At 36.9% G+C, this 13,309-nt stretch overlaps 1 protein-coding gene across 2 annotated transcripts in view; it reads right to left on the bottom strand.

Moving 5' to 3' along the window:
* Positions 1–12,168, bottom strand: part of vps50 (VPS50 EARP/GARPII complex subunit) — a 131,806-nt gene extending 119,638 nt beyond the window's left edge. For both annotated transcript variants that reach the window (XM_058753356.1, XM_058753357.1), the window contains exons 1-4: positions 11,996–12,168; positions 10,629–10,697; positions 5,066–5,188; positions 3,600–3,671 (exon numbers count right to left, since the gene is read on the bottom strand). In XM_058753356.1, the coding sequence (XP_058609339.1) occupies positions 3,600–3,671; positions 5,066–5,188; positions 10,629–10,697; positions 11,996–12,028 (297 nt within the window). In that variant the 5' untranslated portion in view covers positions 12,029–12,168. The remainder of the gene's footprint in view (positions 1–3,599; positions 3,672–5,065; positions 5,189–10,628; positions 10,698–11,995) is intronic.
* Between the last annotated feature and the right edge of the window lie 1,141 nt (positions 12,169–13,309).

The following is a 13,309-nucleotide window of genomic DNA, read 5'->3' as shown; positions in this document are numbered from 1 at the left end:
TTTTCATTGTTTAACTTGGTGTACTAACATAACTAAAACTGAAATAAAATTAATAACTACACACACATTAAAAACAAAAAATCTTAAAACAAAAATGATAATCTAATTCAAACTGTTAATAAAAACTATAATAATATCTCAGTGACACTAAAATAACACTGATACAGGTTTAAAAAGATATGAATGCGAGTAAATGACACAGTTGCCATTTTTGGGTGAACTATTAAGCCACATTTTTCTAACCAATTATTAAAAATCACAAGCCGTAAAAATGGAAAGACACAGTGTTATTAATGCCAAGCAAACCTGCAATTTACCCACGGAATGAGTAAAGGCATTTTCTCACTGTGCAAAGATGACCAAAGAAGAACTCGACTCAGAAGGAGGGCCTGTGATTTTCACAAAGCTCACTGCTCCACCTATTGGTCATTCATTTTTGTAAAAGACCTCACAGGACGGATCGACGCCAGAATGAGAAAACAAGCTGTGAGGAGCCTTCCGGTGTGCTGTTTCCAAAAACTAAAATGACACAGACTTTAAAAACAGGTGGCCAACACACTCTGTCTGACTTCGATAGGCCGAACACAGTGACAAGCGGCAAAGCTGTCTGTCAGCGAGGCAAAAGACTCTCTCTGTATGCCTTCCTGCAGCCAACTGTGAGTGATTCCTGCATGGGTAATAACTCTAATTAGAAATCTATTAACCAGTACTTGCACCAGAGCAGTAAACAGCCTGCAATTTTCTCTACCGCTGGTTCTACAAATCCAAATTACAGCAGGGAGGACTCGCGTTCAAATTCAGACTAACTTACAATTGCACCTTATTTTCCAATTACGACAATCTTTCTTAAGGACACAAATGAATATTAATTAATAAAATTCATCATTAATATTGTTCATTTTAGCTAATGACTGTACAAGAAAAGACTTCTATTCATCTAATCAGCTAAAACAGCATTACATTTAATTAGGACTGGAAAGAAAACCCCATTAGTAGAGTGAACACAAAGGCCAGCAGTAAACAAGATATCTGTTGGGCCCTGGTCAATACAGTTTTATTCATATTACAAGTGAATCGATTGACATTCACTGCCAGATACAACAAACAATAAAAGGCTAATTTAAAAGCATGCATTTAAGAATTAATCACTTGAATGCTTTTGTGCCCTATTGTGTTGTTAAAGGTGAAATTGGGGTATTTGTGCATAGTTAAAAGACAAATGCCAGTTCATAAGTCAATCATTGATTAAATTCCGAAAGTGTACAAGTGTAAAAACTGTCACTTTCACTTTTCACTTCTCACACAACTTCCTCCTAACAGCAACCAGCAGTGTGATTTTGGGGTGGCAGTTTGGAAATAATTTTGTTTTATAAAAAAAAAAAAAAAAAAACATCTTGGGGTAAGAACGTGTTTTTTTTGTTTGTTTTTTTTAAAGAAATTATTTTTCTGCATTTATCTGATCAAAAATGTAGTCAAAAATTTAACATTGGGAAATATTACAATTTAAAACAACTGTTTTCTATATGAACATATTTTAAAATGTAAATGGCAAAGCTTAATTTTCAGCAGCCTTTACTCCAGTCTTCAGTGTCACATGATCCTTCAGAAATCATTCTGATTTGATGCTCAAGAAACATTTCTTCTTATCAATATTGAAAACAGTTGTGATGCTTAATCTTCTTGTGGATTTCTTTGATTAACCCAGCATTCAAAAGAACAGTATTTATTTGAAAAGTCTTTTTAACATTATAAATGTCTTAACTGTCACTTTTGATCAATTTATCAATTGCATCCTTGCTGAATAAAAGTATACATTTCTTTAAAAAAAAAAAAAAAACACTGTACTGACCCCAAACAATACCTGAAAGATATTGTAAATCAACTGATTTCCTTCACTCATAATATTTATGAACCCTTTTTGTATAAAAACAGCACTTCAAAGTTAGCCAGCCCAATTCAGCAGCAAATCCTAGTGAGAACCGACTGCTGAGAATGTTGTCAGCACTGAAAACTTCTTCCTGCCCACCAAAAAAGATAAAGAAACAGGCTTATTCTGAAACACACTTGCACGGCAGACAAGCAATTAGCTCAGTGATGAGTTCCTGCCAAAGAAGTGTCAGAGCTGCGTGTTAGCAGAAGAATAGGCTGCCACCTCCAATAGACCAGATGGAATTCTCTCCCACTGACCCATCGAATCCACAATAACCTACCTATCTGCCAACGACACATTCAGAGACTGTGCATATGGGCATTCCAGAGAGAGCCATCTCCAAAATCATTTCAGATGGGCTGAGAGAGAAAACACATCATTACTGTCAATAAGGTCACGTTCTCTTATGTAAATGACACTGGAGGAGCTTGCATTAATCATGAATAAAATACCACACCATGTGAGCGTGCTTAGTGAGAATTAATGGCATTCAGCAGGAACTTCACCTCACACAGTTCCTCCTCTGATGCCTGCAGCTGTCTATCATGACCCGGGATCAGCGTTCGGGGACAGGGCCCCCCCCGGTGATCCCAGGGCCGCTGCGCTGGCAGCAAACGGTCTACCCATGGCCGGCCACAACAGATAGCATCAGAGTGAGTCATTGGGTACCCCCAAGGATCCAGAGGACCTCATCTTTCACCCTAAAGCTGATAGGACAGCTGTGCGTAAGCAAGCATCTTAAGCAAGAAACAACAAAGACAGAGGTTGACATCCCTCTTTTTCTAAGGCTGCAGCCAGCAGTGAACTGTGAATCACCCCAGATCAAGACAGAATGTACTCACGCGCTCACAAGCACGCTACACAACACACTGGGAAGTTGTAAAAACACTAATAAAACTGTGACATTTGGACCAGGATTAGATACAAGCTCAGAAATGAGTCAGAAAACGGGATTAATAATTCCCTTGACTTTTGGGTCATGGAAAAGATTAAATACTTAGGCATAAATGATTTTTTGAAAAAGACATCAAAAATAATATGACATGATCTGAAAATTATTGTTGCTCTGTTTTATTATTATTTAAAGTGCCTGAAAATTCCCTTAACACTTTCATCTAGCATAAAATGTTTAAGACATGTACATATTTATTTTTCTAATTTTTTTTTTTTTATGATAGTATAAGTGCTTGGTCTAATATGCACAAAAAATATAATAATAATAATAATAATAATAATAATAATAATAATACCAACCTTTGTTCCTTCATTTCCTTTCATCAGTGTTATAAATATTAAAAACGAGAATAGTTTTTCAAAACTCAGTAGAAAAAAAACATTGAAAATGTTCTTAATTTATCTTTCATTTTATAATTTTTCATTGTTTAAATGTTAACGGGTTTCATTAAAAAGCATTATGTATTGACTTCAGTCTGATTAATACGTTTTGAAGTGCTTCTTCATTAATCACAATGTCAAGATGTATACTAACGATTAGCTTTTATGTGAGGAAACTAAACTGAACTGAATATAAATCATCATGTCAAGTCACATATTTCATCAGTTGTGATGCAAAAGAATCAGCGATATCATGTGTGTCACAAAAGGGCGCAGCAAGCAGCATTTGATGAGTGAAGCTTCTTTTAGAGACTTCTCTGAATGTGGTACTTACGGCTGCTTGTTGTCTCTTCAGCTTATCTCTGTACTCCTCAAGCTCCAGAAGGTTCAAATCCGGAGGGAGTTTCTGTTGGGCAAACATACACATACTGAAAAATCTGAGATTTGAGAATTTCTTTTGTTCTGATGGTACTATATAATATATATATATATATATATATATATATATATATATATAATGTGACGGATCAGTGGCCCTCCCCTCATTATCATCACCACCCGTCCCTTATTCGCCGCCTTCACCAGGCTCCCGACTGGAGTGGGTGGATGAGAGGAGGCGTGGGATCAACGCGGGCTGGCGGCGTGTGATGAGGCACAGCTGGACTGAGTGAAGCCTCATCACCGCCGCTGTTAAATGCCCAGCGCGCCTCTCCTCGAGGGACCGGTCTCTTCCCCCGTGCATGCACGCTGGTGTCCTCGTGGGTCCAGGAAGGGTGCGTAGAGGGACATCGCGCCACCGGAGACGTGAGCTGCCGAACCCGCGGTCCGGACGAAAACCGCACCAGACACGGCCGCCGGGCCAGGATGTCGGGCCGTACAAGTCCTGCCAAAGGCCGTGGACGACGTGTAAGAGCCGCCGCTGTGATGAAGCCGCCGCCCTCGCGCCCCGGACCCGAGTGGGAGCGCGTGCGGCCGCCGGACTCCGCCCCTTCCTTGGACCCTTCCCCTCCTGGAACACTGCCCTCCTTCACGAGCCCCGCAGCACAACGAGGACACCAGATCCCCCCCTGTTTTGTTGGACACCTTTCCCCCTTGGACACTGTTTTATTATTTCTGTTAAATAAAAGCCTCTCCGAGGCCTGACGCCACACCCACTGTGTCTGTCGTTGGCTCCTCCCGTCACAATATATATATATAAAAGTTTGAACATTGTGGCAGATATCCCTAACACAGGCATGGCCAAATTATCTCCAGCTCTAACAAACTTTTACTTGAGATGCAGCCCAACTTTATTATAGAGGAATAAACAAATAACACCCAATGCCCTATGCCCAAACAGAGAAACAACAAAAACTCAAAAGTCTTGACTTAAATAAGAGTAGTTACTTTCCCTCTTGGCTGTAATTCTCAATCCATGCATGCAGATTTTGCAAGGCACCACCAAATCTAATGAGATTTCGCATTTGCAGTATGTGAATAATCCGTCAATCTTTGTCGGCTGCAACCTGTGCAAACACCCCTGGCTGTGTATACGTATATACGTGTTTGTATGTATGCGTGTGTGTGTGTGTGTGTGTGTGTGTGTGTGTGTGTGTGTGTGTGTGTGTGTGTGTGTGTGCATGCATGCATGCGTGTGTGTGAGTGTGTGTGCATGCATGCATGCGTGTGTGTGAGTGTGTGTATATAGTGTGTCAACAAAGAAAAGTGTCCTTCGTATTTTAAAAATGCTAAACATCTTACAGATTCTGCAAGTGGCATGTAAGACAATAAGAACACATTATGACATTCTCAAACACACACCTCAAGCTCGTATTGCACCATGTCGAAGGAGTCACTGGAGAAGTACACTTCCTCTATGCTATCAATGATTTCCTGTTCTGCCTGTGGATCAGTGGGTTGTTCTCTCAATTCCCTCAGCTCCTCCTGTGGGGAGAAAAAGAGAAATGAGAATGATTATTGGCAGGGAAATCTCACTACTTCTGGGACACCATCGTGGGGAAGCTCGCTGTGCACCTAAAAACAGAGTCTGAACATTGATTATTTCTCACGTCTGGCTTATAGCCAAGCCGAGTGCAAAGATTAAGTGGTCTTAGCACCCATCCCTGAGGAACACCTTTCATGAACCTTAATGAGGATCAACACAGGAGCATCAATTTCACTCAAAACAGCTTGAAGAAACAAAGTCGTCCACTTTTCTTTGAAGAGGGGTGCCGAGAGGCTCATTACGCATGATTCACATGACGTGATGCAACGTGGTTAAAACAGCTCCATGACCAAGACTGAGATAAACTTACTAAGCCATACTGAATTACAAGAGCAGATGTGGAGGCAACGTTTAAAATCCCTTTAATTACAGCCGTCAGCCGAATTCACAGAAAGCATTCCAAATCAATAAACCACTTATTCATGTTTGACACTACTGAAAGAACTCAGAGTTGGACACTTGATAATATATGATGGATCTTCCTATAAAGGCTGCAATTTGATGTCACCGAGATAGAAGCTAGGGAATGATTTGGCCTGAAAGCCTTTAATCTCCTCAAAGACACATGATGCGGCGTGGATGCGGTGCAGTCTGATGTAGGCAGTGCTGTGAGAGAGCGTGGGTGAACTCACTGAGGGACGGCACCGGCATCGGCATCAGCATCCGCAGGGGGTGGGGTGGTATGAGTCATTCTCCACTGGTATGCGCACAGCAAGAACAAAAGACAAAATCCTTGGGCTCACTCGTTACCATTAGGCCTTAAAGACACCTTGAAATCAAATCTGGAGATTCGAGGCTGTTAGTCAAATTCTAATAGCATTGAGGTCATCAATATATTATCACGTGTGGTCATAAACAGTGACAAAATGAGCCTAATTCTTTAATTATGAGGGGTTTTTTTGTCCCTTACAGTAACTTTTTTATTTTTTTAAAACTATCATTCAAATTTATCTCCAACATTAACCATTTTTTCATCATATTTTAAGACAACAATATGCTTAAATGTTAATTAGGTAATACTTTCTATTATTTTGGACCTTTGCCCTACCTAAATTGCCTTCAATAGTAAATTATAACACAACATCCCACCCTCCTTTTAACCATGGGTCAAATTTTACCCTACTATTAAAATGTATTAATTTCATAATTACTTTAAATATTCAAAGTAGAGTTGAAATTCAAATTGCTACTAAATGAATTTACAAAATAATAACTAATTTAAATAAAATTATTATTATTATTACAGTATTTCTGGGAGTAACACAATGAGTAAAAGGAGATTAGAACTACTTTGGGACACAACTACACCAAAGTTTGTCCCTTTTATTGTTTTTATTCAGTTTTGCACTTGCAAATATCTTGTTAATTTTATAACTACTTTAAGCTACCGTAGAGTATAGAATCATTTTCACATCTATAACAGAAAATCCATTCCACCCTCATTATAGCAAACAATCTGTTTCAGTACTACAGGTGATTAAGAAAATGCTGCAGTGGTTTCGGTGCCTTGAAGAGTTTTAGTAGAAAATAATAGCTTTTTTTTTCCCTTGGGGGATTACATATATTTTTATACACTCTTAGTATGTGTGGGCATGAGTATGTGTGTGCGTACCCTGCTTGACAGGAAAATATCCACTCTGTGGGAGAGATAGTTCCCAGGGGGTTACAGAACAGTACGTGTAGGGGCTAAATCTTAGAAAATGTCACTTATTTCTGGGTCAAATTTGATTTATTGATTTACTAAAAGCTGCATAACATCCTGAAAGGTCAAAAGTGAAAGACCATAATTGGTTCTAAAAAATACGGTTTTAGAACTTTTAAAACGTTTATGCAAAAACCAGAAACTATGTGGTCTTTATAACATTTTCTTTACTGAAATCTAGGGATGTGCTTGAGTCTGTTGGGTACTAGTAAAAAAAAACAAAAAACAACATCTCGGATTGATTGACTTTACCACAGGAATAATAAAAAAGGCCTACTTGCCTACTAAATCCCTCACCTAAATCTCAACATTAGTTTTTTAGCATAGGTTGCATAGGTTTTGGAGTTAGTTTTAACTTTACAAACATTATTTGGGATGTAACATTTGTGAAAAAAAAAAAAAAAAAAACATCTCACACTCATCACTTTTAATTTACATTTTAAATTCATACATCACTCCACTTTTCTGCAGTCCAGCAATCCTGGAGCTTTAAAATTTGTGTTGTTTTATTAATTTCTTCCCCAACAAGTCAAGTAATATAAATTTGTGATATGAATTCTGCAATGCAGCAAAATGCGAAACAACTTCTCATGAGTTTGCGTTTCCGGTCTCAAGCATTTGCAGTCATATGAATGGAAGTCAATGGAATTAAAAGTATGTGTGACAGCCCCTTTAATCAGCTTTCTTAAATAGCAACAAATTAGGTGAGAATGTAAAGTATTGCAACAAATTAGGTGTGAATGAAGTCCGCGATTTGATCGGATGAGATTGAAAACATCAATCATTTCCCACCCAAACGGTCACTTGGAAAATAAAACAAAAACTCTGCCACTCTAATTAAAATGATCACCAAGCCTTTGTTCAATTATCTTTCCATCCCATGTAGACTGCCAATGTTTACCAAAATTAACACCTCTCGTCCTTTTATTCCCTGTGCGCAGACGGAGACGAACGTGAGTCTATTTGCACATAAAAGTGTGACTCGACGTGCTATACATCAATCAAAGCTTAGGATGAGTGAACTGAAGGGTTACTGAATGATGCTGATCAAAAGCAGGAGAGAGTGTGATTTAGAATCATATTAAAAATAACAATGAGCATTTGTTCACATGGACTGAGATGAGAGAGAAGAGACGGACAGCTGTTGCAGATGTGAGCGACCCCGACTCACACTACTTTGTAATAATACTCTGTACCTGCTCTAGCTTTTATTTGTGAGATCTTTACAAATAACAGACATTAAAAATAATCTAAATCTTCCAGGCTGCAATATGCATGAAATGGAAGGGAGAGAAAAGTTGCTGATTATGAATTTATATGTGGTTGTAACCTCCAAAAGCACACTCACGCTTAAGAATGAGTCATCTTATGAATAATAATCGACATATTACAATATGCTCTGCATAATATGATGAGGGCAATGACGACATTAGTCTAATGACGTAAATAAACTGTTTAAACGTACATTAATTTTTACAGCAATTCTTCAAGTCATTAAAGACTGCTTGATAATGACTTAATTATGTGATCATAGTGCCATCTAGAGGACACGGGAGACTGTGCAGAAAAAAAATGGGTTCTAGACACTCAAAACATCCCAAAAGAATATTTTTCCATAGTTAATATCCTGTTATTTGACAAGTTAAAATGACAAAACTTTCACAGGGTAAATCCCAAAGCCATACAGCGGAAATGACAGGACATTTGTCAAGCACACAAGTCCCAAAATGAACACTAACCAAGAGCTAAATTAGAGTAAAAGCTGGCCTTAAAAAAAAAAAAAAAAGTCACTGGCCAATTGGTGTGTGACACTGCAAAACAACGGTTTAAAACATAATATAAAAGCAACATCTGAACCTCATTTGTTTTATCTGACATAAGCAACAAGAACAAATCAAACAGATAAATAGTCCATTAAATATAACTCAGCGCCTGTCAAACATCTTCAAAAATGTTTTAAAATGTGTTGATTCCTGTAAACATATATATTCTTTTTTTCTCTGATATATAAAATACAATCAAATTCGTTAAAAACAAAATGTAAAAATTTTAGCAAACAAATAAAGAAAATTCTTTCACAATCCTTCTTATGATGCCCTGAACTGAACAATATCTTGTTTGCTTGTTAAAAGAAACTGTTAAAAAAAAAAAAACAGGATGCTCCCCCCAAAACTTTAACTTTCAAGATAATTTGCAGACAAAGACTTGACAACAAATCTATTTTTCCTGCACACAATCCTCATTAATGGCACAGAAGCACTTGGTAGTTATTTTGAGGGCTAATCCATCATTTTCCTGTACAGGCTATGGACAGACCGTTTGTTTCAATGATCAAACACTTTCTCACTGCCTCAGTCATTTCAGGAAAATTTCAAAGCGTTGAAACAAATCCCACCGGGATCTAAGCCAGATGCTTCTGAAAATCATTTTCTGAAGTATGTGTAACAAAAAAAAAAAAACACAGAGTAACAACAAACACTCTCTGCGAGTGGGAACGTGTCTCCTTGATTTGGGTTATTTATGTCTGCAATAACCAGGGAATAAAAGTAAAAAGCATCAGCAGAAAATATCAGAGCTGCGGTTGAGAGTGTACATCGAGCACTAAAATTACCTTAGAAACCTACAGCCAGAAGACCTAAAAGGGGCCTAATCACAAAAAGGTCCTGCTGATTTAATGGACCTGTGAGGTAGCGCTAGAACCAATGCACTGGACCATGACCAACGTACATCTATCTCACTGAATGAAGGTCATAATACAACTCACTGGCACTGATGCACTAAAGCTCAGCCAAGGTCTGATTAACTTTTCTTTTATACTCTCTCCTATATTTACAAATTTCAGAAACATGTTACATGTGAATATAGCTGAAATGTAATGTCACAAAGCTCAACCAAAGTCCCTTTCAAAAAAAAGTCCGTTCACTCGGCCGTCATATTTAAGACCAAGTCCTATCTAAATGAATGGGGGAATCCTGAAATCTCAAAAACAGCTCACTGAACTTGCGATTAAATTACATATTTTAAATCAGCAACAAAATCTGAAATGAACTGCCCCATGTTGTTTCTTATGCTCAAATAGCATTTAAAAATATAATTTTTCAGGCTAGACCAGCCAATATGCTTATGACCTCGCATGCGCATCGGCTGGTCCAGCCTCAGGTTTCTATGGGAACCGGAGCTTCTAACGGCCACAGCAGTGATGCAATGACTTTACCCATCAGCGATTGGCTCTTTCATTTATAAGGCAGGACTATCCTGCCATATTGGGCATTGCATTTTCTCCCATTCATAAATATAGGAGTGAACCGTCTTTGTATTTCTATAGTCTTTGGCTCAACATAAGTTGCATTTAAATATTCAAACATTCAAATATTCATATTCTTTCGCACTATGATCAATACCCTGGAGGATAAAACTGAGGTTATGTTCTGCATATTTTCTACATTTCACAGAAAAATTTAAACATTCACTATAGTTATCATGTAATCCAGACCTAGACTGTAATATATGAGAATGACTGATTCATCCAGTCAATAAAGACATTTTTCAGCAGGCACTTGACAATCTTCAAATATGAGTGCTGAGATGCATCAAAAAATCTACACAGCAGCCTAACAAAATCCATTCACAAATGTAAAAGCTTTATGCAAAAACAGAAAAGGTTAGGTTTGAGTCACCTTGCTGGGGGTCCTGAAGCTCTCCACAGGGCTCATGTCAACCACACTCTCCTGGGGACTCTTCAGACCCTGGCAGACAAAAGAAAAAGTAAACTATAAATATTAGGCAGCGATTTATGGGGGCGTTGGGATCCTTAAAGCAAGAGTTTTCAATATTTCAAATGCAGTGGACCTCCAAATGTGACATTCTTCATGCAAGGGACTCCAAAAAAGTGTATATTATTTAAAGACCCAATTTTTACTGTTATAAATACATGTGAAATATTATTTGGAAAATATTTAGGCTAGTTTATTATTAATTTATATTGTTTTGTTTTAATATAGTACTGTACTGTTGGATTTATTTATTTATTTACTACCTGTTTAAATATTTATTTATTTTAATTAAATGCTCATTATATAATTCAGTTTAATCTTATTTTATTATTTATTTATAAAATTTTACACTGTTTCTCTGTAAACCTTTACACAGACTCCCTTGCGGCCCCCTACAGGGGTCCCCAGACCCCTGATTGAAACCCATGATCATAAAGTATATATTCTTTTTATATATGAGCAGATTATGTTACAATTAGGGGTTTAAATGTTTCAATAACCACAAAAAATTACACTACAAGTTAGTCAGAGGGGCGAGCATATTCTTCCCTAGTTGAAAACAGACTCTTGCAAGAGAAAATAAATAAATAAATCGCGTTTGCTTGGGGATGTAACTATAGCAACAGCTCGGGCACTTTTGGGGATCATTAAAAATATTGAAAACATGAATACTGCCATTATTCGACACTTCACTAGATTTACAGAAATCTAACAAATTTGGTGTACCAAATTTGGCTGGGGTGCCATTTATGTTGCGTAAATTGAACTTCAAAAGATCACAGCCTGAAGACTTAAAAAGTTTTAAAAAGCACGAAAAAAATATTGTATAATTTGTATATCGAAATAATGATAAATATGAGCAATAATCCAACTGACAGACTGTCAGTGACAGTGCAAGAGACCATATTGCACAACGACAAAATAATGTTAACAACACACAGACTACGTTTATAGTCTTAACGTCTATTTATAACAGGCTTAAAAGGGAATTTCTTTATTGATTACATACATCTGAGTATTATGAACTATGCATTATGATCAAGAGCTCACCATCACCTTTTTATTTATCATTCAGATATTTTCGTTAATTATTCCAAATGCACTGATAAAAAGCGTTAATTGATAAAAGAGTAATTGTGCAGCTCTCAAGAAAATATAAGCTGTTTTTCAGTTTATTTGTGTTTTAGCTAGCAGGCTAGCTTATTTAAAATGCTTCCGGATCCGTCAATGAAATCAAGAAGCAAACTGATGTAAGATGAGAAATAACCCACCTGACGGGCCATCAAAGACTTGATCTTCTGCATCGTAGAGTTGAAAACACTAATCAGTAAACGCGATGTGTCCTGTGGTCTTTTTCTGTCAAACGACGATTCAGTTCTTGCAGTGCTAGACAGGTGCCATGTTTCACTGGTGGACTCACGTGACAGGTGGCTAGTGCAGCATGGGATATGTAGTTCCTCTGAATAGCATACTGCTTTCGGTTTAATGCCAGTAAACAGCAGTAGACAAAAACTGTGAATATGGAAGCCCATTTCCGCAATATAAGAAAAATCATGCTTTGGTAAATAATAATTATGACCTAAAAGCAGAAATTATATCATTAAAAATAATTTATAATTTTTAGTCATAATTTAGCTTTTTTTTTTTTCCTTTGGTCATAAATGTTTTCATGTCATAATTTTGACTTTTCAAGTGATATATATATGTATCTTTTAACATAATTTATACTTTTGTTTTCATAGCTATGACTTTTTATCATGACTTCTTAGCTTTTCTTTTTTTCCTTTGGTCATAAATGTTTTCATGTCATAATTTTGACTTTTCAAGTGATATATATATATATATATATATATATATATTTTTTTTTTTTACATAATTTATACTTTTTTTCTCATAGCTATGACTTTTTATCATGACTTTATCTCACAATGTCAACTTTATTTGTATTTTTTCATCTCAGAATTTCAACTTTTATCTTTTAGGTCATAAATATGTTCTTTCTTTAATGTCATAATTCCCACTTTTTTCTCACAAAGTCAACTTTTTGTCATATTTGGTTTTTTTGTTTTGTTTTGTTTTGTTTTGTTTTAGTGGCACTCTGAAGACAAAATTATGGTTCTCATGCTTTTATCAGTTTTACATTTAAAGCAAATTAAAAATCTGGCATGCCTCTGAGAAAGTAATAATATTTGTATAATGGGGTGTAGAGACCATTATTAGATATTTCCATATTTTTCCATTTTGTGCTGCACTTGAGGTCCAACAGACACATAACATAAAATGAGTCAAGAATTCTTGGAAAAAGCCACAAAACCTCATCTGTTTTGGGCTTTTACATCTCAGTTCAGAGAAAAGTTTACAGCAAAATATTTGCTACCTGACAAAAATATTCTAGCGTGGGAGTTAGAAGCGAGCCCTTCCAACTGGCTGTTCATGCTGATGTGAGCACACATAAGAGATCGAGTGTTTCTCGTCAATAAAGCACCGCTGATATCACTGAAAATTTCCCTGTCAAATAAGGGAGTGGCACCTCCCTCCAGGCAGCTGAGCGGTTGATATAATGCGTCTGCTCTTCCTTTGAAACA

The sequence above is a fragment of the Onychostoma macrolepis genome, chromosome 19, assembly GCF_012432095.1.
Source record: "Onychostoma macrolepis isolate SWU-2019 chromosome 19, ASM1243209v1, whole genome shotgun sequence".
NCBI lineage: Eukaryota > Metazoa > Chordata > Actinopteri > Cypriniformes > Cyprinidae > Onychostoma > Onychostoma macrolepis.
The sequence above is the reverse complement of the archived record's forward strand: the minus strand, read 5'-3'. Positions and strand labels throughout refer to the sequence as shown.